General features: G+C 35.7%; 1 protein-coding gene across 1 annotated transcript in view; it reads right to left on the bottom strand.

Moving 5' to 3' along the window:
* The window catches only part of LOC121313398 (phosphatidylinositol 3,4,5-trisphosphate-dependent Rac exchanger 2 protein-like), a 125220-nt gene that overhangs the window by 83092 nt on the left and 19930 nt on the right, over positions 1-22198 (bottom strand). The window contains exons 2-8 of the mRNA XM_041245886.1: positions 17753-17824; positions 16735-16857; positions 12932-13036; positions 11899-12000; positions 10590-10751; positions 2173-2306; positions 1565-1668 (exon numbers count right to left, since the gene is read on the bottom strand). Of these exons, the coding sequence (XP_041101820.1) occupies positions 1565-1668; positions 2173-2306; positions 10590-10751; positions 11899-12000; positions 12932-13036; positions 16735-16857; positions 17753-17824 (802 nt within the window). The remainder of the gene's footprint in view (positions 1-1564; positions 1669-2172; positions 2307-10589; positions 10752-11898; positions 12001-12931; positions 13037-16734; positions 16858-17752; positions 17825-22198) is intronic.

The following is a 22198-nucleotide window of genomic DNA, read 5'->3' as shown; positions in this document are numbered from 1 at the left end:
TGACTTCACAAAGATATGCTGCAAAGTGATCTGCCAATCTTAGGAAGGTGTTGTGACTCTTGGTCTCCCAGTTCATGGCCTGTCATTGACAGAGTGTGCCTAGTTATACCGTCTTGCCAGGTTTGAAATTGCTGGCTGTGAGCACCCAAGACGGCGAGCCACAGTACGCAGCCCTAGTCTAGCCTCCAACATGCTGATTGCACGAAGGCGTTGCTCTCTTGGCAGACGTAGCATATTGGGGTTTTTTCTGCTTGCAATTCAGCAGCTGAAATCACTCCATATCCAGTGTCCAATCAACTGTCTCACTAATTAGGTGATTAAGTGAATATGCTTCAATCATTCAGTGATTAAAAAGAAACCAAAAACATTTAATCAATGTCCATTATTTATATACATTAGTTTTTTTTGTTTTTTAAATAAATATGTTATAAGTGATACATTTAGTGTGAGGGTTTAGGCAATTTATTTTGAGAAGGTTTTAGCCTCCCCAAGCCTCTTATACGTGCTGCCTATGGTAAGTGGATATTGAGTACATTTCCACTGATCAATTTTCAAAAGTATAAAAATCATCTTGGCTTTTGCATTTCAATTTAAATTCAATGCTGTTTATCTTTACTTTTAGCGTTTTAAAAAATGCAGATTTACTCAACGTAAATGTGAAAAGCGGTACTGAAGTTTATACTTTGCTTCTTACACTCATTTTGAAATATATAAATATTTTGTACTTATTATTATTATTATTATGTAGGTGTTTTTATTTGACCAGACTAAACAGGACAATTTTTTAAGACTAATTATTGCTTAGGATGTGTGATAGTCCACAGCAGTGGTTCCCAACCCTGGTCCTAGGTCTGCCATGTGTCTGCTGGTTTTCATTCAAATTAGAGCTCAATTACTTAACTAGACCCTTTGTTAGTTTAATTATTTGCTTAATTATACCTTTTTAATTGTTCTCAGCTCTTAAAAAGTTGCAGTTCAAGTTACTTATAAAATGTTATAGTTAACTTGAAATCTACAACAGTTTAAGCTCTGAAAACAAGTAAAAAGGTCTAATTAAGATAATTATTAGCTCAATTAAGAGTTAAGTAATTGAGAGCTCAGTTGGAGTAAAAACCAGAAGACAAATGGGGTCCCCAGGACTAGAGTTGGGAAGCCCTGGTCTAGAGTCTAGACTACAGAGAAGCATCAGCTTGTTTTCAGATGCACAAATGTAAGCACAATAAAATTGTATTTCCACAGATAATATAAAACGTAATTTATACTGATGTAATCAGAAGTGCAAAAACAATGCATTCTCCTTGACTGCCTAAAAAAAAAAAAAAACACATTTCCATTAAAGCCATCATTGTTGAGATGCACCCATCTGCAATGAACCCTACAGCCAGGGCAATAACTCAACTATGTTATTGCTTAAATAACAACCCATATAATTCTTTGGAAACACTGGTGCATCATTCTTTAGACATTTTGATATTCTGTGTGGGGAAAAAAAGCTAATCTAACCAAACCCACACATACATCTAAATTTATTGTGTATTATATTGATCAATACAAAAACATTTACCTGTCCCATCATCCATGTTCTCCACTTCCATAACTTCAGTATTGATTCTTCCACGGAACAGACAGCGGGGGCCATCTGTAGCAGCTTTGCTGTTCTTTAAACGTCTGCAATTTATAGGAATAAAACACTTTACTCTCGTGGTATCACGGTACATGTTTCATTTTGCACTTCTTAAGCTTCATGCAGTGGAAAACAAGCTCCACTGAAGGGTAAAATACCTATATCAATGTAAGGCACAAGCGCTACACCAGCAAAGCATGCCTCAAGCCAGTGATGGAAGGAAATCCATTCTCCTGGGGGTGAAGGAGCAGTTCAGTTTCCATCCCCAAGCAACCCTGAGCCTTGTGTAGTTGTTTTGTGATCTCAGTTCTAAATCACAAACCAAGAAGATGTTTCCTCACAAATGAGTAATTCATATCAAACATTAAATTCATCCACGTCCTAATCCTGAACCAATACCTCACCAAGGAAATGTCTCTTCTAAATAGTTCTGAAACCAGTATGTGAATTTGTTGATACCACAGTACATTGCCAACCATACCACGGAACAGCATTGAGTGGGTATTTGATCCAGATACTTATTCCAAAAAAAAATTGAAACTATCTACCTGTGTTTCTTTTTGCAATACACAAGCAGATTATCGAAAAGAAAGAACTTCCGCTCCTGGATATTTCCAGATGAAATTTTCATCAAGATCCCCTGCATCAACATCCCAGAGCATGTATCCGTAATGTTTGAACCCTGAAAGACAACAAAAAAACAATGTTTCTTTTTTATTTTAATGTAAGAATAGTTTCAAATATATGTAAATGAAGAACAAGATATAAAATTATAAAAACAGATGCGTATCATTAACACCATAAGCGAGCGTTTTCATCACAATGCCAGAAAATGCCAGGCTTGTCTGCACTCGTGCTTTCAACCTCATCTCATCTTACTGACAGACGACAGTCCTTAATGGCAGTATCAAACAACACTGCCTGTTACACATAGCTGGAGAGGAAGATATGGCAGTCTATTCAGTTCTGAAAATAACAAACCGTTCAAACTATTGCATATGGTCATCCTTGGTTTTCTCCCACATGACAACACCTTTGTTATTCCTAACAATCCAATAGCTTGGCTTGGTGAGTAAAGGTAACATAGGTGCCGATGGTATTTCAACTGAACCTGACAGTATTTTTATATTGAGAGTATATAAAGCCATTATCAATGATTTACATTAACTTTCAACAAAAATACATCAGTGACTAGTTAAGAGTATATTGAACACACATTGTGTGTCTCAATCTAACAATAACAAACAATATGGTTTTGTGGGGCTTTTTTTTGTTTTTTTACCTAGCCTATCGTCTCACTGTACTTTTATCCTCCCTGTGAAATCCAAAAATACTCTCTTGCTAAACATTTCCTTCTGGTAGGAAATCGGAAACACTTTATCTCTCTCTTTCCCTTTACTTTAGAGAGTATGCTGTCCAGATGAAAAAGGGATTGATTTACTTTTCAAATTAAACAGATATTAACATAAACGTTAATTCAACATAAAAGTTTGTCCAGTCCCTTTTCACAACAAGGTACGTTGTACTTAATCTTCAAATATAAAATCTACCACAAAAAATATACTTCTGCAAATCATTATTATTATTATTATTATTATTATTATTATTATTATTATTAAGTAGTAGTATATTGTTAGGACCAGCTTTTATGTTTCCATCAGACACACCATACCGGTAAATGCGCCTCCTGTTAAAGTCTTAAACTGCTCCTTTCCTGTTATCTTGTTTCTGTCTACAACACAGTTTTACATTTAACTGATAAGGTTAGCCAAAAATGTTGCATACAACACAACCATTTGTGCGAATGCTTGCGTTTTTCTGTGGCACGATGGCTCCTGTGACTTTCTTCAGAGTAGTAAGTGTGCCACTGATGCCACAGCCCTTTCATGCAATACAGTTATTAATTCCTGGCAAACACTAAGACCAGTATACATGAAATAAGGAAAACAACTTATAGGGATAACTCAACTGCCATATACAGGCTGCTGTCCCTCGGCGAGCAAGTGTAAAATGATGCAAATTTCTGACTATAAAAAAAAAATATTTTAATCAATGAGGTCCCCACGCTTTCAAAAATGAGGAGACAATATAGGAATTGATTTTGTTCTGCCAGAACCACAGCCCTGGGTGCTCACAGGAATGACCATTGGCAGATACCAGGCCCACAGCCATCTGCAGTTCCTCCCTGTAGGGATCTTACTGCAGTTATACAAGTATCCCCAGCTGGGGACTGCAGGCCTGTAAGAAAAAGAAACAAGCTGCACTAAATATTGGCACCAAGGACACAGGAATGTACTTTAAACTACACTGGAAAGACTTTTTCACCAGTGAGGATACAAGTTTTCCTCTTAAAATCCAATTGTATATTTATAAAACAAGTGATACTACAGTTCTAGTAATAGTGTACCGTTTACAAAACATGTTGTTGAGTCGTCCCATATTAAACGCTCACGGAGCAATCTCATAGTGTCTTTAAGGCTAGGATTCAGTTAAAGACTTGGGGTAAAACTGAGATTTGTAGTTTGGAATAGGTTTACATGTAGATGCATTTAACTACAGAAGAAACGACAATATGCATTTATGAATATAATATGCAACACACAACTTGGCTAAAGTAGCCTAGGCCCTGTTGAAATGACTCCTTCCATCTAATTGTGAATTCAGCTCCTTTGACAAGCCTCAAGGTCAGAACATATTTAGAAATAAGCCATAATTGGGAATATGATGCTATGCAAAATATTTATATTATGTAAACAAACATTCTGGCCACTGTCACTCCTTAAATGCTATCAAAATAGGTTACAATTTAGAACAGACTATATGTCTATATACAACTATATATTTATAATGGTAATAGTTAACAAAGATGCTTCATATGGAAAAAATATAACATGGTAAAATGTTTAAATAAAGATTCTAGCCTTAATTTTAAAATCAGCCATACAAAAGTAGGTAATTGAATTTTTATATGCACCTTTTAAAGCACACATTGTGTGTGTATATATATATAAAATAATTCAAGTTGCATAAAAAATTTTAAATCAACATTGTTAAAAGGTTATGTCTGGCTCTTTAATGACATATCAAAAGATTTCCCCAATAGAAGTCTTACCAACTGCTTTTGATTTGCAATAGGTTTTCACTGCTTTTGATTTAAAAAATGGTTTTCACTGCTTTTGATTTGCAATAGGTTTTCACTGCTTTTGATTTAAAAAATGGTTTTCACTGCTTTTGATTTGCAATGGGTTTTCACTGCTTTTGATGTGGTGTAAGCCCTGGAATACTGTAGCATGCATATATTCTTCTCACTAAAACAATGTGTTCTTTGTTTCCAATTTCAGGTTTCTAAAGCAATACAGAAATATAGAAATATTTACAGGCGTCCTTCAACAAGAAATACCCTTGCTCAATATCAATATCTGCTTCTCAAAAAAGGGAGAACATCAATCCATAGCAATTAGATACATCACTATTCCATCTCTTTTTCTCTCTCTCTCCCCTCTCTTTACTCCACCTACACCCACTGTCACCTCCCGCACTAACCTCCAATCTCTCCCTACCTGTCCTTGCCTCCACCACTCTCTCTCACCTCCATCCTATCGACTCATTATCCCAACTCTGTGTAGACTCCACTAACTCTACCCTCTTCTCCTCCCTCGACTCCCTCTGTCCCCCCACCTCCTGACCTGCCTGCCCCTCCCCACCCCTGGCTCTTCTCTGTGCTCCTCAGCAAAAACCAAACTGCACTCTGCTGAAAAGAAATGGAAGAGAACCAAACTCCATGCTGCTCTAGACCAATATCGCTCTCTCCTCTACTCCTAAATGCTCCTATTTCCAATCTATTACCCAATCCTCCACTAACCACCCCCAGAAACTATTCTCTACCTTCTCCTCCCTCCTCTATCTCCTCTGATGACTTTGCCTCTTTCTTCTCCTCTAAAATCTCTGGGCTGACCGTTTAATCCCTCGGTAGGTGGGATAGAGGACGTCACCCCAGGAAGAGGCCTATCGGCAGCTCTAATTTAAAGAGCTCAGTGAATACCAACCAATAGGAGGCATATCCCATAAGCAATGTTTTGGTGGTAGTCTTCGAATTGAAAGGGAACTATATTTATGGCACACAGCGTTATTATTATAGTATTACATATTCAGTGGCCAAACGTCAGTTCGGATTGTGTGTGCATGTCTTTCTGTATCATTATAATCCGTCTGTCATTTCTATCATGCGTTCCTTGATAACTTATCAGTAACATCATAAACCCCTTAAGTTTCCTCCTCAATTGATTTTGTTTTGTGTAAACTTGCATTGAAGCTGTTTGTAGGACACCTATGGAAATGAGACAGTCATTAGTGTCAAATATTTTCTTCTTTGTAAAGGTAAAAAGTACACAGATGAAGCCACTAGTCAAAGTGCTTGTCTACGCGAGTTCCTTAAAATTACACTATGTAACACAATTTTTGTTCTTGGGTAGTAAGTGTTATTTCCTAATTGCTTATGCCTCAAAAGTATAGAAAATGGATATTATTCCCCACAAACTTTGCTTTTGTGACCAGGACAATGATATTTCAAAATATCACTATTTCCAATGGGAAAACGGGCAAATGTGTGTCTTTTCGTTCACATAAAGTCAGAAAAAACATATGAATCCAAATTAACATGTATTTATACTACAGTAATACAAAAATGACTACAAAAGATTTAGAAGCGAGTAGTTTTTCGAGATTTACAATTATACTGTATTTACCAGGAACAAAAATTGTGTGGCCTTTGCATGCGCAGCTTCAAAATATGTCATCGCTGAACACGTCACATCCCTATCATGTGGCAAGTGAAAAATAAAGCTGGAATCAATTTCACTTTGCTCTGCTTGCTTTGCTCACTCCTTGTGTTGTGAAACGAAGAGGTGGAATGCTTTAAGAATTTAAAATGCATTTAAAAAATACTATGGTCCAGATATTCGAAAGGTTTGCGCATTGCGCAAAGGGTTATGCATGTCACAAATGGCCATTATGTGCGAATGCACAAAATGTACCATATTCTAAACTTCTTTTTGCGTGCCAGAATCCGTTTTGAGCTGCGCACAAATATAATGTGTGCATAGTGCAATTTGGCGAGAGTGGCCGACAATTTGAGAGATCCTGCCCTGTTCGAAACTATGTGCCAAGCACAAAACCAGTTTTGCGAGGCATAAAAGAACACTTTTAAAAAGCAAGCCTTAACTCTGCGCACATCACTCCAGCACTCACTCACCCAATCACTGAAGTGAAATGCAGGCGCTTTCCGAGGTACTAAAACAATTGAAAACACCCAGCGATCACACAAGGTTCCATCCACATCTATATAATGATTATATTCAAAAGAACGATGGTGATAGCAGCATCACTAGCGTTAATACATATTTAAAAAATAAACAAGGAAGCTGCAATCATGATCGTTCTTTCGGATTGAGAAACAAAACTATTCACTTCCCCAAGCATGCTTTCTTGGTGCTGAAAGAATAACTCCCAAAATCAAGAGCACACCAGGGTATCATAATACATACCGTTGGTATGTATCATAGACCAAGCCAGCAGACACTAAACAACTACCTGTATAATGCAGGAAAGCTTTACTTTAATACACATACAGCAGTATATCAACCCTAGATTGATCAAGCAACAGTTTGCAACTCCTTATCTTGCATTCACATATCAAATACACTGCTTATACAGTAGTAAACTAGGCTACTGATTACTCTATTGGTAAATTTTGTCAGCATTTTGAATGTAAAGTTAATATACGAAAGGTGACCCTTTCTTATTCCACTGCCCGTTCAGCCCGTTTTATTTAAGTTGAATTAATTGCCCCCTAGGTTTGTCAAGCAAGTTTATTAACATTATTAATTATTGTTGTTTGTTGTTGTTCTTAATGTATGTATTTTCTTATAACAGGCGCCCCTATCCAGGGTGACTTATAGTTCTTACAAAAAAACACATTACAGAAATCAGATCAGTCCAGACACGGAGCACTAGCAGTTTAATAAGCAGGATCACGGCTAATACTGAGAAGAAAAAAAAAACGGATGGTACTGTAACAGAAAACAGGTCAAAAATGTAAATGAATTCAAATAGGTAACATGTACTCATATTTGTGTGACACCTGTCAAAATTATGAAGTCTGAAGTAGAGAAATCACAAACTCACTTCCCCTCAAACAGCACAGCATAGATACATCTGTTTGAATTCCGTTGAACCTGTGATGGCCCTTTAAATGTATAGCTTATTGGCCATGTGAATGCCTGTGATAACGATAAACATTAGATACAAATGTATGCATGTGCGCAATTTTCATATGCTTAAGCACAAAATTATTTAAAATTGCTCAGGTTGCCAAATTTGAATGAAAATGGCTACATTTTGTGATAAGCGTGACAGGCCTGCAATGCACAGAATGTTTCCATTCCATGCGTTTAACTAAGTGCCCTGTCCTCAGCAACACTGGCAAAGGGCAGCAGTGCCGGCCAAATCCGTAAAATATCCCTGTACTTGCATTCTCCAAAGGCTCCCTTTCCTTTTCATGCCACTCAACCGGCAATTCCACACTTGGGTATAAGGACACTTTTTTATTATTATTATTATTTTTTTTTTTTTTTAAGTATTGTTATTTATTAATCATTGATATCAGAAGCATACTTTGACACCCACCATCTGCATTCCATGCTATTGACTATGCCATACAGGTGTGGTAGGAGCAGAATGCGTGGTGAGGGTGGACGCAGTTGGAAGGGGCTTTCAGCAGTAGTATGATAAGGGATACACATGTGCAGACTGCATCCAGCTCCATGCTGAGATTCCCGTCTTCAGGGCTTCTGAATAGAGTAGTGTTTTCAGCATTGTGGGTTTGTTTTACAGTCCACACTTCTGTAAATATGTTTATGTATAGTGTAAGGACTACGGGTCAGACCTACTCAGAACAACGCCTGACAGGTGCATTTCTGTAAAATAAAGAGTGCAGTTTGATGCTACAGATAATATTTTGTCCGTCTCCATGTTGACACTTATCCAGTTCGCTACAATATATTTTTATTTAAGTTATATGTTGAATAGCCTACACTATCCTGTGGTTCATTGTTTCATTTCTCCACTTAGTAGCTTATTTACTTGTGGGGGTGGGCAAGCAACTTTCGGGGGGTGCCAATGCAACCGATTCCATGTGCAGGTTACATTTGAGTGTAAACTCATCTGAGGAATATTGATATGTACTTTACGCCTATGCTAGCTGCTTGGCAGGGTATTGTTAGCAGTCCATTGTCATGTAGCATCCAATTCTACGCATTGACGCGTAGCTCTTGTGAATTTCTGCTATATTGGTATTGAATGCGCAGGTGGTTTTATGAGACACAAACACACTTGCGAATTGAGCAAAAAACTGTTATTTTCCAACATCATGCAACTGTTTTGTGCAGTGTTGGAAAATATAAATTTTTTATGCAAAGTTTGTGTGCAATAAGTAATTTATGAAAAACATACAAATTATAAACAAGTACAACAAGTAGTGGTGCATAGATAGGCTACTGCTTCTACCAACATTATTCATTAACAAAATTCGAAGTAGATTTACATGTACGTAACCCTTATTAAAATGTTAAATCCTCAATGAAGACAATAAGGGAAAAAAAAAGACTCGCTGGCCAATGACGACTGAAGTTGTGCACCGCGCCCAAGATTTGAAAAGTAGAAAGCTGCTGTTGATTTCATGACTGATTTTTTTGGTGACAGATTTATACATGTTTACAATGACACCTCGTGGAAAATGCAGTTCGGCCCAAAGATTGAAAGCAGAGAGCCTGTTACCGAGGTAGTTTTGTTGTTGAAAACATGCGTTTCTCTTGAATTTACCTGATTTTCACTGGACATGGAGGGCTCTGAAGGGGTTTATTTATGAAGTACACACTAGAGAATTGTTGTTTTATCCAAAGTGTTAGTGAAAGGATGAGTGTTGCACTGTACGGTCAAACAACATGATCTTGTTTTAATTTGTGAGGTTACATTTGATCTAATATCAAGTTGTAATAGCTCCAGAATAACAGCACTACTACTGCAAACCAAGTCTTGGTTAAACATATTTTAAGAAAGCTGTGTACTTACGCTTTGTTTTCCATTTTTAAGGAATGCAATGCAATTCAAGAACTATTTACTCCTAAAACTATCAACAGAAAATCTGATATGAATATTGATGCAGGTGTCGAAATGTGCCATTTCAAGTTTAAAGGAGATATGAAACTCTAAGCACACACCTGGAATAAAAAAATGTAAAACATTTGCGTTTAATTCAGTTTGTTCTGTATTGCTTGTGGAAGTGGATAATATAGTGGCACAGTTCTGATCCACAAAGCAGGTGTACAATGAGTCGACTCAGAAAGCTTCCCAGCAAGCTCCATCAATAGGCATCACCCATTCCCTAGAGGGACCAGGCTATGATTTCTCACAGTGGACTTCTAATCGGTGTGCTCTGAGAGAACTTATTTCATAAGCCAAACAACTATGAGTTGGAACATATTTTGAATTGATCGAGAACCACCAGGACAGAAGGATTCATATCGCTTCCACTGCCTCCCCAAAATCACCAACTCATTTTAAAATGTCTTGTGATTGTATGTGACAGGTAAGAGATGTTTACAGGATTGGTACTGTACGAGTCCACTACAAAACAAAAGTTATTTAGACCAAAAACAATACCAAAAAAAGTGTCTTAAAGCAAAATTAAAACAACACTTGAGTGACTGCTGTCAAGATGGGAGAGACACTGAGACACATGTACCGAATTACTTGATCTTCAAAGCAACGTCATACCCCAGCTGTTCGCCAAACAAATTGCTCACTGACAGTTACCCTTTGTCTATTTGATTGCGCTGCTCTTTAAAAATAACAGAGATGTTCTTTAATGAAACAAAAAAAAAAAGGAATAGATATTTTGATAACTTGCCTCCCATCCCTCGATATGAGACTGCCATTCCTCCAGGACCTCTAACTTCTCCATCTGCCTCTTTGCTTCATTGATGTTGGAACAAACAGCTTTCATGACTTGGAGAGCCTCCTGCACCAGTGAATAGTCATTGTGCTTCTTCGGGGTCCTCTTTAACAACTCCTGATAACACAAACAGATACAGAACTTGGCAAGGGAAGCTTAAGGCAATGTACTCAAGTGAAATATAAATCACTTTGGCATTTCAACTGAAGTAGTTTTGCTCAGTTAAGTTATATTGATTTAGAAACACTAAAAGAAACAATTTGACTGGAAGTTTTTTCAACTTCAATTCCTAGTTATATTGAAGTAGTAAATATGCAAAAATGGGGATATATTAATAGAGATTTACTCAATAGGTTATCACACTTTGAATAAATGTGATTTGGCAAATGTAGAGTGTAGAATACACTGTCAAATTATAGTTTTTTTTTTTTTTTTAATTCTACAGTTATGATGCTTTTATTAATATATCTTTATGTTTTTTTATTGCAACATACAGTATACATTTAGTTACATGTTCTTTTTAGCAAGATAATCCTCAGACAGTTGTTCAGTCATACTTTTATTTCAAAAGCCAATACAGAAAACATGACTCATATTTCCTATTGTCTAGACAGGTTCCCCTTACTGCATCACAGCTGTCACTTAGCAACAAAAGCTTCATTTACATTCTATATTACATACTGTAAGTGAATCCAAACAAAAACATCAGCACCACATCAGTCACCATTTTTCTTTGTTTGCTTGTTTATCCTTTGATGACCACAACTTTGTCCAGATTTACAGACTACAGGAGTCTGCAGGGTTTATGGTTACTCAGTGCTGTTAGCAAAATGTCTTTCTTCTTGTTTATTTTGTTTACATGGACTGCCTTATTTCGCAAGCATTAAATCTATCACGGGTAAATAACTTGTTTCTAGAATAATGACGGAACAAATATTTTTCAATTTTAAAAAATATTTAACACAAGTCAATATGTAGCTCATTGATTCAAACATATAGCCAAAGAAAAAAAACTAGAAAGAAATTATTATCCAAATGAATGACCTACACCGTGTGCCACCAGTAACAGGGTTGTGAAACACTGATATATACCTTTAAAAAAGCAGGCATGGAGCAATACATAATCATGATCTGTCGTGGAATACAGAAGGTGCGGATTGACTGAAAGATCCCGATCAGTTTACAATAAATGAATATATAAATACAAATAAAAGAAAAGTTAATACAATAGCAGGGGCATGAGAGATATAACTCACACACATACCCTCAGAAGAAGAGGATACTTGCAGATCCTTTGAATTGGAGCTACCAGATAACCTTCAAGTGGCACGTCGGTGTTCTTCCGCCCTCCTAGCAGCATGCAGTTCTGAAGTTAACAACAAAAAAACAAAACGGTCACGTCTAACCAAGTGAGATGTGGGAAACAAAGCCACTGCCTCGTATTGCTGCTTTTTGTGTTCAAATGGATGTGTCTTTTCCTCCAAGCACACTTAAAATTTGTACGTTCATAAAAGCTCTCAAACTCACAAAAGGAGCAGTCTGTGGTCCTTCTATTAAACCAAAGTAAGGACGTATTTAACAAAAAACGTAGCTGAATATTATGAAAAGGACTTGCTACATTGATACGGTAAGTGTGTTTTGAAAAACAAAACCCACGTTCCTGTTTTGTTTAGTTTTTTAATTAATTAATTTAATTAATTAATTGCCATCACATTCTTTTACACAGGCATTAAGAAATCATACACCCTATTGTTTGCATTTAAGGCTGTTTAAAGAAGTTTGGGCCTTATAGTTATAGTTTGGTCATACGATGGAAATTAATTTTGCCCTTACACGGTAATACAGTAGTCCCTTAAGGAATACCAAAGGCCATGGATTCTATAATTATGCATATGTCTTTGTGTGAGTAAGGTCCTAGTGTGGAACAATCACGCATTTTTCTTCATTTTGACAGTAAAGTAGACACTCAATAAGGCTGGAGATAATATTGTGACTACTCTGGTTGAAACATTCCCCAACTAATGCAGGTCACTTAAATGTGCATAAAAGTTTACCTTCTTTCTACACAAGTTTCCACTGAATGGCAACACAACTACAGTATACTACAAAGCAATAAAAAAGTACTGTGAAATTCATTAAAATGCTCTAATAATAATAATAATAATAATAATAATAATAATAATAATACTGTAATATAGCATTATGGCAAAATATGTGTTTTAATAATGTTTTAAACCTTTTACGGCAAATGTTCTATAAACTGTGACATGCAGCATTCAATATATTCTGTTTCCTACCAGTAAACATGTCCGGACAGTCCTTATTTTGTTCATCTCCAGGAGAAGCCTCTGTGCTTTTTCGTGATTGCTGCAGTATTCATCATAAATCTGAAATCTGTTTCTCTGTTAAGAAAGAAAAAAAAAAAAAAAAAAAGAAGATTTTACGTCAAAGTGTGTAATGTCATGTTGTGACAGCCCAGTTTGGCATTTTAAAGTCCTTTTTCCAGGCATACTATATGTTGCATTTTCAAATTAGTGGAAATCTTTAAATGTCAACATTTGTTGAACATGCTGTACAACAATAGTTTTAGAAATCTGTGAGAGCACTTGACAGTTTTTGACATATATGGTTATGTATAAAGGTGGAATTAGAATTCTAACCATCTTATGTCACTTTACATTTATGCAGTGACAATTTCTAGCTCATTATTGCCCATGTTGTATTTCTCACCCATCTGTATCAAAATCATTGTTGTTCTCATCTGATTCAGAAAGGACAAGTCATTAATCGTAAATAAACCTCCTCCACTTACTCAAGGGTAAATGTCTTTTCTTCGAATGACACACTTTCATTCAAAACCAATATCAATATGGTGCACCAGCACTTTACCCATGCCAAGTTAGCAATCACATGACCAGGATCTGCAAGTTACCGGTCATTGACGAGAAACCTGCTCATTAAAACACAAATACAGTACAATCCACTGGCGCAGTAATAATAAAGAGAAATGGGATTTCAACTCCAAGCTCATTGGGATATTTAAAGGGTACATCAGCAATACCACCTTGCTGTTACGAATGTATTAGGTCATTGTACAATAATCCGTACACGCCCAAACATCTGCATAATGTTGAACTGCTATGTCCAAAATCAAGGTTCTCAAGCACCTGTTCTGAGCCAAAAAACATGACTTCCGCATGTACCCTCACATGTGCTCTGGAACGTACCAGTGCATGCCCAATGAAGCGTTGTGTAAGCTGTATTACATACATGTGGAAACATGGCCAGTCTAAATTTCCATAAGGAAGGAACTTATACCTGCTTTCGTTTTGTGTAGTAGACATCTTTCACAACTTCAATATTTAACAACGAAAGCACACAATACATAATTTACTATACAGTGTAAGGTTCAATTATAATAACGTTTGCGGTTCCAATTCAGCCTGTAAATCCCAGCAACTTGTGGCAGTGGAACGGTATGTTTTTCATTCAAAGTTGTGTCATTAACAGTTCCAATTAAATTTCCTCAGCAACACAGTGCGACTGTACACAGGGAACGTCTGAAATAACGGCAGATAATATTTCAACATCAGATTGTTCAGAAACTGATAGGGAGATGGAATTTGTGGCCGAATTCAACTTTCCCACTCAGTGGTGTGTAGATGACTGTGCATGTGTTGTGTCAGGAAATGCAACTGAAAACCAAATACAAAGGATGATAAAAATGCAGTATTTATTTTTTTAGGTCGGATCATCCTCAAAAAGGGAATACATAGTTTCTGAATCTCTTTTGCTAGTTTATTTGATACGTGTCTATTCTGCAAACATTTAGAATCAGCTGGAGCTATATCTAAGACTTTGGGGATGTATATTGAAATAACACAGTGCTGCTATAATTGTGGGTAGGTCCCTTCATTAGTTGGAAATGAGAACAACTCCATCTTGAGTTTTCTTTTCCACGCAACCACTTACACAGCAAAGTAAATAATACATCAAAACACAACATGCAATGGAAACATGTACAGTGTGAAAAACGAAAGCAGGTACAAGGTCCTTTGTTATGAAAAATTAGATGGACCATTATTGTCCAACAGGCTAGTGTGTTTCCACACAGAGGTAATATAGCTTATACAATGCTTCACTGGGCATGCACCGGTGTCAGGGGAAATAAGTTAGCTGTGAAATAAGTTAGCGTTTGCCTTTTTGAGCCTTTCTGCACATGCGCAAGTTTTAGAACTTAAAGGCAAGGTTCTGTACAGATTTATCCAAGATTTTACAGATGCCATTTGTATTTTTGTAAGAAACGAAAACAGGTGTTGCAGACCGTATTTTTTTGTTTAAAAATTGACGTTTCACATCATATTTATCTAAGTGTACTGTTTTTTTTATAAATACATTTTATTTCAAGTAAAGCGCTCGCTGTGTTTGGATGTGCAGTGTGGTTTTTAGCAAAAATAAATATTTTAAAAGCATTATTTTGTCAGTATAATTTATGTTTATGCAGAGTTAAAATGACTACTTGTCAAATGTTTATTTCCTTTCAAAAATGTCAAGTCATACTGTGGCGTAAGCAAACATAAGCGTTTATTCTGTGTAGGCTCAAGTTTAACTAAGTTAGTATTTTCATTAAAATTCTCGATTGTTTTGTATTTTTTTTTTTTAATAAACGTTATGGGGAAGTGGGTACAAACACTTCATTGATACAACGGATACTGTTTTTGACGTTTTAATCAAGTCTACATGTGGGAATATCTAAACCTGTTTTAATATATACAGAAAACATACGTTTTTAGTGAAAGATGGCGTTTTAAAAGATATATAGATAGATAATTTGAGAAACGCACAAAATGATTGGCTTCCACATACATGAATATGATCATACGAAGAAACACACACAGACTTCATATATATGGACGTGTATATACACACACCTATATTATGCATGATAAATTAGAGTGCAGTACTTACAGATCGATTCTTGTGATGCGTCTGGTTTTGTTTTTTGTATATTTTATACAGAATATCGTATTTATTTTTCTTTCGGTAATATTTGTACAAAGAAAACGTAAACTAAATATCTGGCGATTACAAACTTAAAATGACAACTGTGATGATGATTTAAACTGTATATGTTAAATAACAGATATTGTCATATTATTTAAAAACTTTTATTATAACTATTTAACAAATATAATTGCACATAAAAATAAATCGCACGACCACATCTTTGTAGTAGATTAAAAGTTAGCCGCTATTATTCAATAAAATACAACATGATACAATCAAAAGTATTATCAATATTATAACAATGTGTTTTCTATTTTAACCACATATAATGTAGCTTTAATAAAGATCCTGACAACATTTTTAAAAGTAAAACAATTTTCTGAATTAAAGTTGACAGACAGAAAATGGAGACAGCTTAACCTTGCCTTTAAATTGTAAAATTTGCGCATGCGCAGAAAGGCTCAAAAAGACAACACGCTAACTTATTTCCTGTGACATCGGTACGTTTCACAGTACATGTGAGGGTACATACCGAAGTCATGTTTTTTGGCTCAGAAGAGGTGCTCCAGAACAATGAATTTGGACATAGCAGTGTGGCATTATGTAGATGTCTGGGTGCATACAGATTATTATACAATGACCAAATACATTTGGAACAGCAAGGTAGGATAGTTTATGTTTTATCTTTCAGGTAGTCCCTTTAAAACCTAACAATAACCTTCGTCACCACGGCAGTCAATTTGTTGAACAACTGTAACTTCCTCAGTATGTGCCAATACAAAAAAAAAAAAAAAAAAAAAATCAAACATTTTAATGAGAAATGCCCCCTGCCCACCCCCCGGCCATTCCCCCGCCCCCCACCCCCAGAACATCAGGATATGTACAACTCCCTAATAACAGATAGAGAAATACATATCAAAGTTTCTTAGGGGACTGAAGAACAGTGGTTTAATTCACTAGGCTCTCATGCTTTTTCCTCTGGAGGCCAGTGTTCTAATTTGGTGCAGGTCACAAGTGAAATTAGTTTTGTGGTTTAACATTCAGAGAAGACAGTTATAAAAAAAAAAAAAAATTAAAAAAAGAGAAAACCTACAAACTGCAGGAAGCAGAGCCCCAATTCATGATGTGCGCTGGCTTCAGGCTGCAGTAGCTCCTCAATCATTGACAGGAACTCTTTGTGCATCGACAGAATGTCCTCAATATTAGAAAACAACATCTGAAAAACAATGAAAATAGTGTGGCTAATGGGATATTTTTTTAAATTGTGCAACAATATAATAATTGATCCGTTTTCATAAAGATCAATTCTATGTTTATAATTCAGTACATATCTACTGGTAAGTTTACCAAAACTGTGCTGTTTACATAAAGAAACTTGCTGGGGATAAAACACACTGCAATTCAAATTCCTTATTGACACCAGTTATAGTTAATAATTATATATAATAATGTCAGATGTCATGTTATAGTTTTGCTTCATCTGCTAAAAAAAACAGAGGTACAGGAAAGCACAAAACATGTTGTGCATACTATTCAGTGAACCCAACAGCAACGTTTCCCATTTCATATAAGGGAATTGTGTTCCCATGACTCTCCAAGACAAGGAAGAAAGTAAGAGCAGAATAAACACATGTCAGGGTCTGATACACAGATGCTGCTTTTTTTTTTGCTAGGAAAGCGTGCAACACAAAAAATATACATTTATCCAGAGCAGCTGCTGCTGCAGGAAAAGAAGAAAAGCACGAGACATCCAGCATCTGCATAATGGGAAAAATAACCCTTAAAAATAAACTTGCATTGGTAAGAACTTTCACAATGATGCAAATGATTAGTATAACTGGTATTGTGAGGATGTTTTTGTCAAAGCCAAACGTTTGCAGGGCCTTAAAAGAAACCAACATCAGGAAAGTATCCCTTCAGAAAGAAAACCAGAATAAACATGTTTCTTCTTTACTCCCTGTGCACATTGGGGTTATAGGAACTACATTGACAGCAACATGAGAGCATGCTTATATTTAGTTAACTCTATAGAAATAGTATATATAGACCATTATTATTATTATTATATGAACCAGGTAAAAATATGATACAACAGCAGTTAAAGTACTGACCTTAACTGTTTCTTCGGTCACATTCTTATCCATTTTTGAAGCAGCATACTGGTTTAGTCGATGAAGAAATGCCTGTTTGGGGGGGGGGATCAGAATTAAAAGACCACATATCTGCTCTGCATGCACAGCTTTTAAATTACTTTTCAGATATCAAAATAATTCCATAAATCTTGTCATGCATATCCATTCAGTACATACTCAAATCTGGCAACAGTTTCCAATGAAGCATGCTATAGAAAACATTCATAAAATTCTAGTAGATGCAAAACTTTTCACTATAGTTGTAGACAATATCCTTCTAGCCTTTGTTGAGATCGTTTCATATTCCAAAAAATGACCCTGAATGATATCTAAGGTTGTTCTTTTTGGTTGTTAGAGCACTGTGGTGGTTACCCTGCTTGACTCCAGACTGTGATATAGGTACCTACTGTACAAATTACAATTTTGTGGCTTTTCTCTAAAGCAAATAAAATCTAAATAAATCTATTGAGCTACGTCTCCTAGAAAAAGTATCTCATAATACAACTTGTAAATGCGCACGTTGCATTCAATACGTTTTACACGTCACTAAAATGTTATCCAGGAACAAAATTGTATTTTCACAACTCCCGATTTGAATGAATACTTTAATTGGTTTATCCTTAAATTAAAAACACTAGAACACAGGACCGTGGTTATTTTTTAACTAGTTCTGTCCGTATGTCAGCAGCCCCCATTAAAAAGGGAACAGTCACTACTGTAGCATTTTCGCATGGAAATATTTAAAACAACCTTAAATAATTGGGTAAATTCTAGTGCTTTTGTCGATTCTCAACAGGACCTGAGCAGAACTCTAGTCACGTTTCACAAAAGGTGAGTACTATATCTAGACTGGGTATACCTAGCGTGGGATCATTATATGTTAACCCACTCGAGCAGGATAACATGAGTGGATAACATGCTTACTAGGACTGGTTTCCGATGTGTCTGTGTTCACATTCCAATCCAGTGGTGTACTGCTGAAACTCAGGACGGAGCTGTGCTTCGGTCATTCAAACAATATAGCAACTTTAAAATGTCTGAAATAATTTAAAATTTCTACTGTTGTTTTGGACGCTCATTTTCTTAAGAACGAGATTCATCTTTACTTGCAAATACAATACTGTCTCAATACAAATTGCTTCCTAACGGTTGGCGCTTCCCTGGTTAAAAACCAATCATTTCTATTCTCAACGCACTTGTCAAAATCATACAATTAAATGCTCCCTGTTTTTCTGCTGGCTCACTTTACCCAGCTTAGTAAACGTTGTAATGTAAACGTTTCTTTGTTGCGTTTTCCTTCAGCACCAGTTCGTCGCACAAATTTTCAAATACATTTTCCAACCACTATTATCATCCCTTTCACAATTCATCCTCATAACACTTAAACACTTTGGACACAATTCCTCTTGCGCGACAAAGTATTTTTTATCAGGTGAAACATTTATGATGAGCCATTTCCTTCCGTGTTTAAATGAATAACCATTAAATTCTTTGTGGGTGTCCCTTTCTCTCAAACCACCGCGGGAGGGAACAAACTCGTCTTCGCCACGTTTTTGAAGATATGAACTTGTCTGTGCGAGACTGCCTGCTTCAAGCTGATTCTAAGCTGCTATGCAATGGATAGTTTAAGTTCACAAGATACGGTAGTACAATTATTTTTGCTATTATGACCAAATAAACATTTTTTAATAGAGAAACTTCTTGCTGGTATAATGCCGACAAACATTTAACCTAGAAAGTTTAGCAAAATAAGTGGTTTTTGTTCTGAATTAAGTGGTTTGCTTTTATATCACTGAAGCAAAACAGAACGAGCAATAATAATAATAATAATAATAATAATAATAATAATAATAATAATAATAATAATAAATCTCAGTTATCCACACAATAAATGTAAAGTGCACATTTTCAAACATATAATTACAGTAGTACTGCATGTCTCTCAATGTCTTTCACATGGCAAGATCAAAAGCCATTAAAATATAAACTGTTCATGAGGAAGTCAAAGCAATCTGTTTTTTTAGTGTGATTTCATAGGAAGCCTGCCCTAAAATGATAATTCTAAATAACTTATTGTGGAAATTAGTGATTTGGAACAGATGCCCTTTATAACAAGTAGTATTTAAAACAGTTTAAGTATTATATTTTATTGACACATTAAACAAAAAAAAGTCACTTAGTTTTTTTTTTTTTTTTCAATTTGTCAGAAAAGAATACAATCAAGGCAAATAAAAGCATACAGCTCACCTGGCTCAGACTGCATATAGTCTAGTAATCCTGAAAACTGATAAGTATCTCTCTTTCTTTGAGAGGCTCTGCAATGGGAAGGCTTCCAGGTTCCTAATTGCATTTTTTGATATCAAGAAACAAAATCAGATTCAGCCCACTCCCAAGTGGTTCCAGTCTCTCATTATCAGTTAATCTAGTGGATCTTGGCCTTCCCTTTCCCTCTGCAACATTAACACCTATGCTCTTGTTTTAGAAGCCTGCAAAACATCTCCACTGTTCCTAAAACTCATAATGAACAGTTGGTGTTCTTTGTGTCAGTTATTTCTTTCAGTTTTTATGTGGATTGCTAGACGCAAGTAACACAACAACAACAACAAATTCTTCTCCCCCAAATCCGTACAAGGAGACTGGCTATTCCCAGGTTATGGTACTAGTAGGCTAAACTTTTTACTTCTAAGGAACTGTCTGCATTTTAAAATTTTACCCAGTCATCTACTGCTACACTCATTAAATATAGTCTTATGCTGTGAATCAAATGTCAGGAATACTTACAGAATTTCGCCAGGACATTGTTTGAATTCATTTTCAAATACTATTTATCTGTTTTAACAGACCCAGATTAGCACTAATCTTGAACTAGTAGTGTTAATTTGGGTAGGGTAGTCCAAGACTAGTGCTAATCGAGGTCTGTAAAACAATCTGTGCATGTTTCAAAATGACAAGCTTCTTCAAATATATTTTTTGACAAGCCAAACATTACGTGTATGTCACATTGGGTCATATTCCCAAAACTTTAAGGCATTTTGTTAAAGGACATAAAAAAAAGATAAAAAAGATTTGAGGATTCTTTTATTAAACAGTACTTTGCCAAAAATGTGAATAAACTTCAAACCCTCACCAAAATAGTTTAAAAAGGGTTTCATAAATCACAAACTTGATTGAATTAAAACAAATGGGCTTTAAAAACAGTCCTTAACAAAACATTCCTAAAGTTTTATGTATAGGGACCATTATATGCTTCGGAAGAAAATTATTTACGTATAAAAATTGTCCACTGGTGTGTCTCCTATCTTTTGAAGTGTACTTGTAATAACCTAGTTGTATAATTGTAACCATTCTTATGCCATAGTGGTATGTTTTTGTAACTATACTGTCTTATTTTTATGATGGAATTCATTTGTCTAGCTATCAAACCTCCACAAAAGTCTATATTTTAACTAAACAGTTTTTGTCACCTCTGCTTTGTAACTTTGTAAATATCATAATATGGTGCACTATGATAAACAGACACGTGTTTGGGGTTGGTTTGTGAACACTATGCCAAATGTTATTGCCAAAAATGTTTTTTCTAAACTATAAGGTTTTAGAAGAAAAACTAATAAAAAGATCACAGGAATATAGTTGGTATAATCTCTATATCTTTGGATAAACATGGTTTTACTGTATTAAAATAAACAAGTTTAGAAGACACCTTCATAAAACATGTATGCCTATTGCACTGTACATATGCGTGTGTGTCAGGAAATGACAGTCATGCTTCAAAGTTGTCAAACAGGGAAAGGCATTGTGTAGAGTACTACTGTTAGGTAACCAAGGATTTGAACATTTTTTTCCACAGAGAAGTGCTGCCATAATTGTCGGAAGTTTATCTGTTTTCTACAGACAGTTATTATCTATGTATTTGCGGGAAACAACAACAGTGTATATAGAATTATTATTTGTCAACCTGATTCAAGTGTAACCCTTTGAGACAGTTCCATATCCAGACACAATTAAATACTTCAGTGGTAATTGACTTGTGGTAATTATCTTAAGCAACACTGTGTGTTTGTGTGTGTGTGTGTGTGTGTATATATATATATAAGTAGTAGGGAGAGAGGCAGATTCCTCCCTGCCTAAAACATGCACGTTTTGTTTAATTTCTTGGTGCTGTTTAATTGTTTATTGTTAATTGTTTTATTATTAATTATCCCCTGCACCTGGGGATTATTGTAAATTAGAGCCAGGTGCAGGGTATTTAAGAAAGAGAGCCAGTCTGTTCAGGGCTGCTGCAGAGTGAAGAGCCCGGTTTTAAGTGTGTGTAATCGTGAAAAAAAGGTAGTGTGAAACCTTTGTGTTAAACTGTGTTTTGTTTTAGGACGGGAAAACAGCTTAATTGTCCCGTGTTAGGTAGGGCTGGTATTGTGTTTAGTTAGT

Source organism: Polyodon spathula, chromosome 3 (assembly GCF_017654505.1).
Source record: "Polyodon spathula isolate WHYD16114869_AA chromosome 3, ASM1765450v1, whole genome shotgun sequence".
NCBI lineage: Eukaryota > Metazoa > Chordata > Actinopteri > Acipenseriformes > Polyodontidae > Polyodon > Polyodon spathula.
Note: the sequence above shows the minus strand (reverse complement) of the source record. Positions and strands in the feature narration are given on the sequence as shown.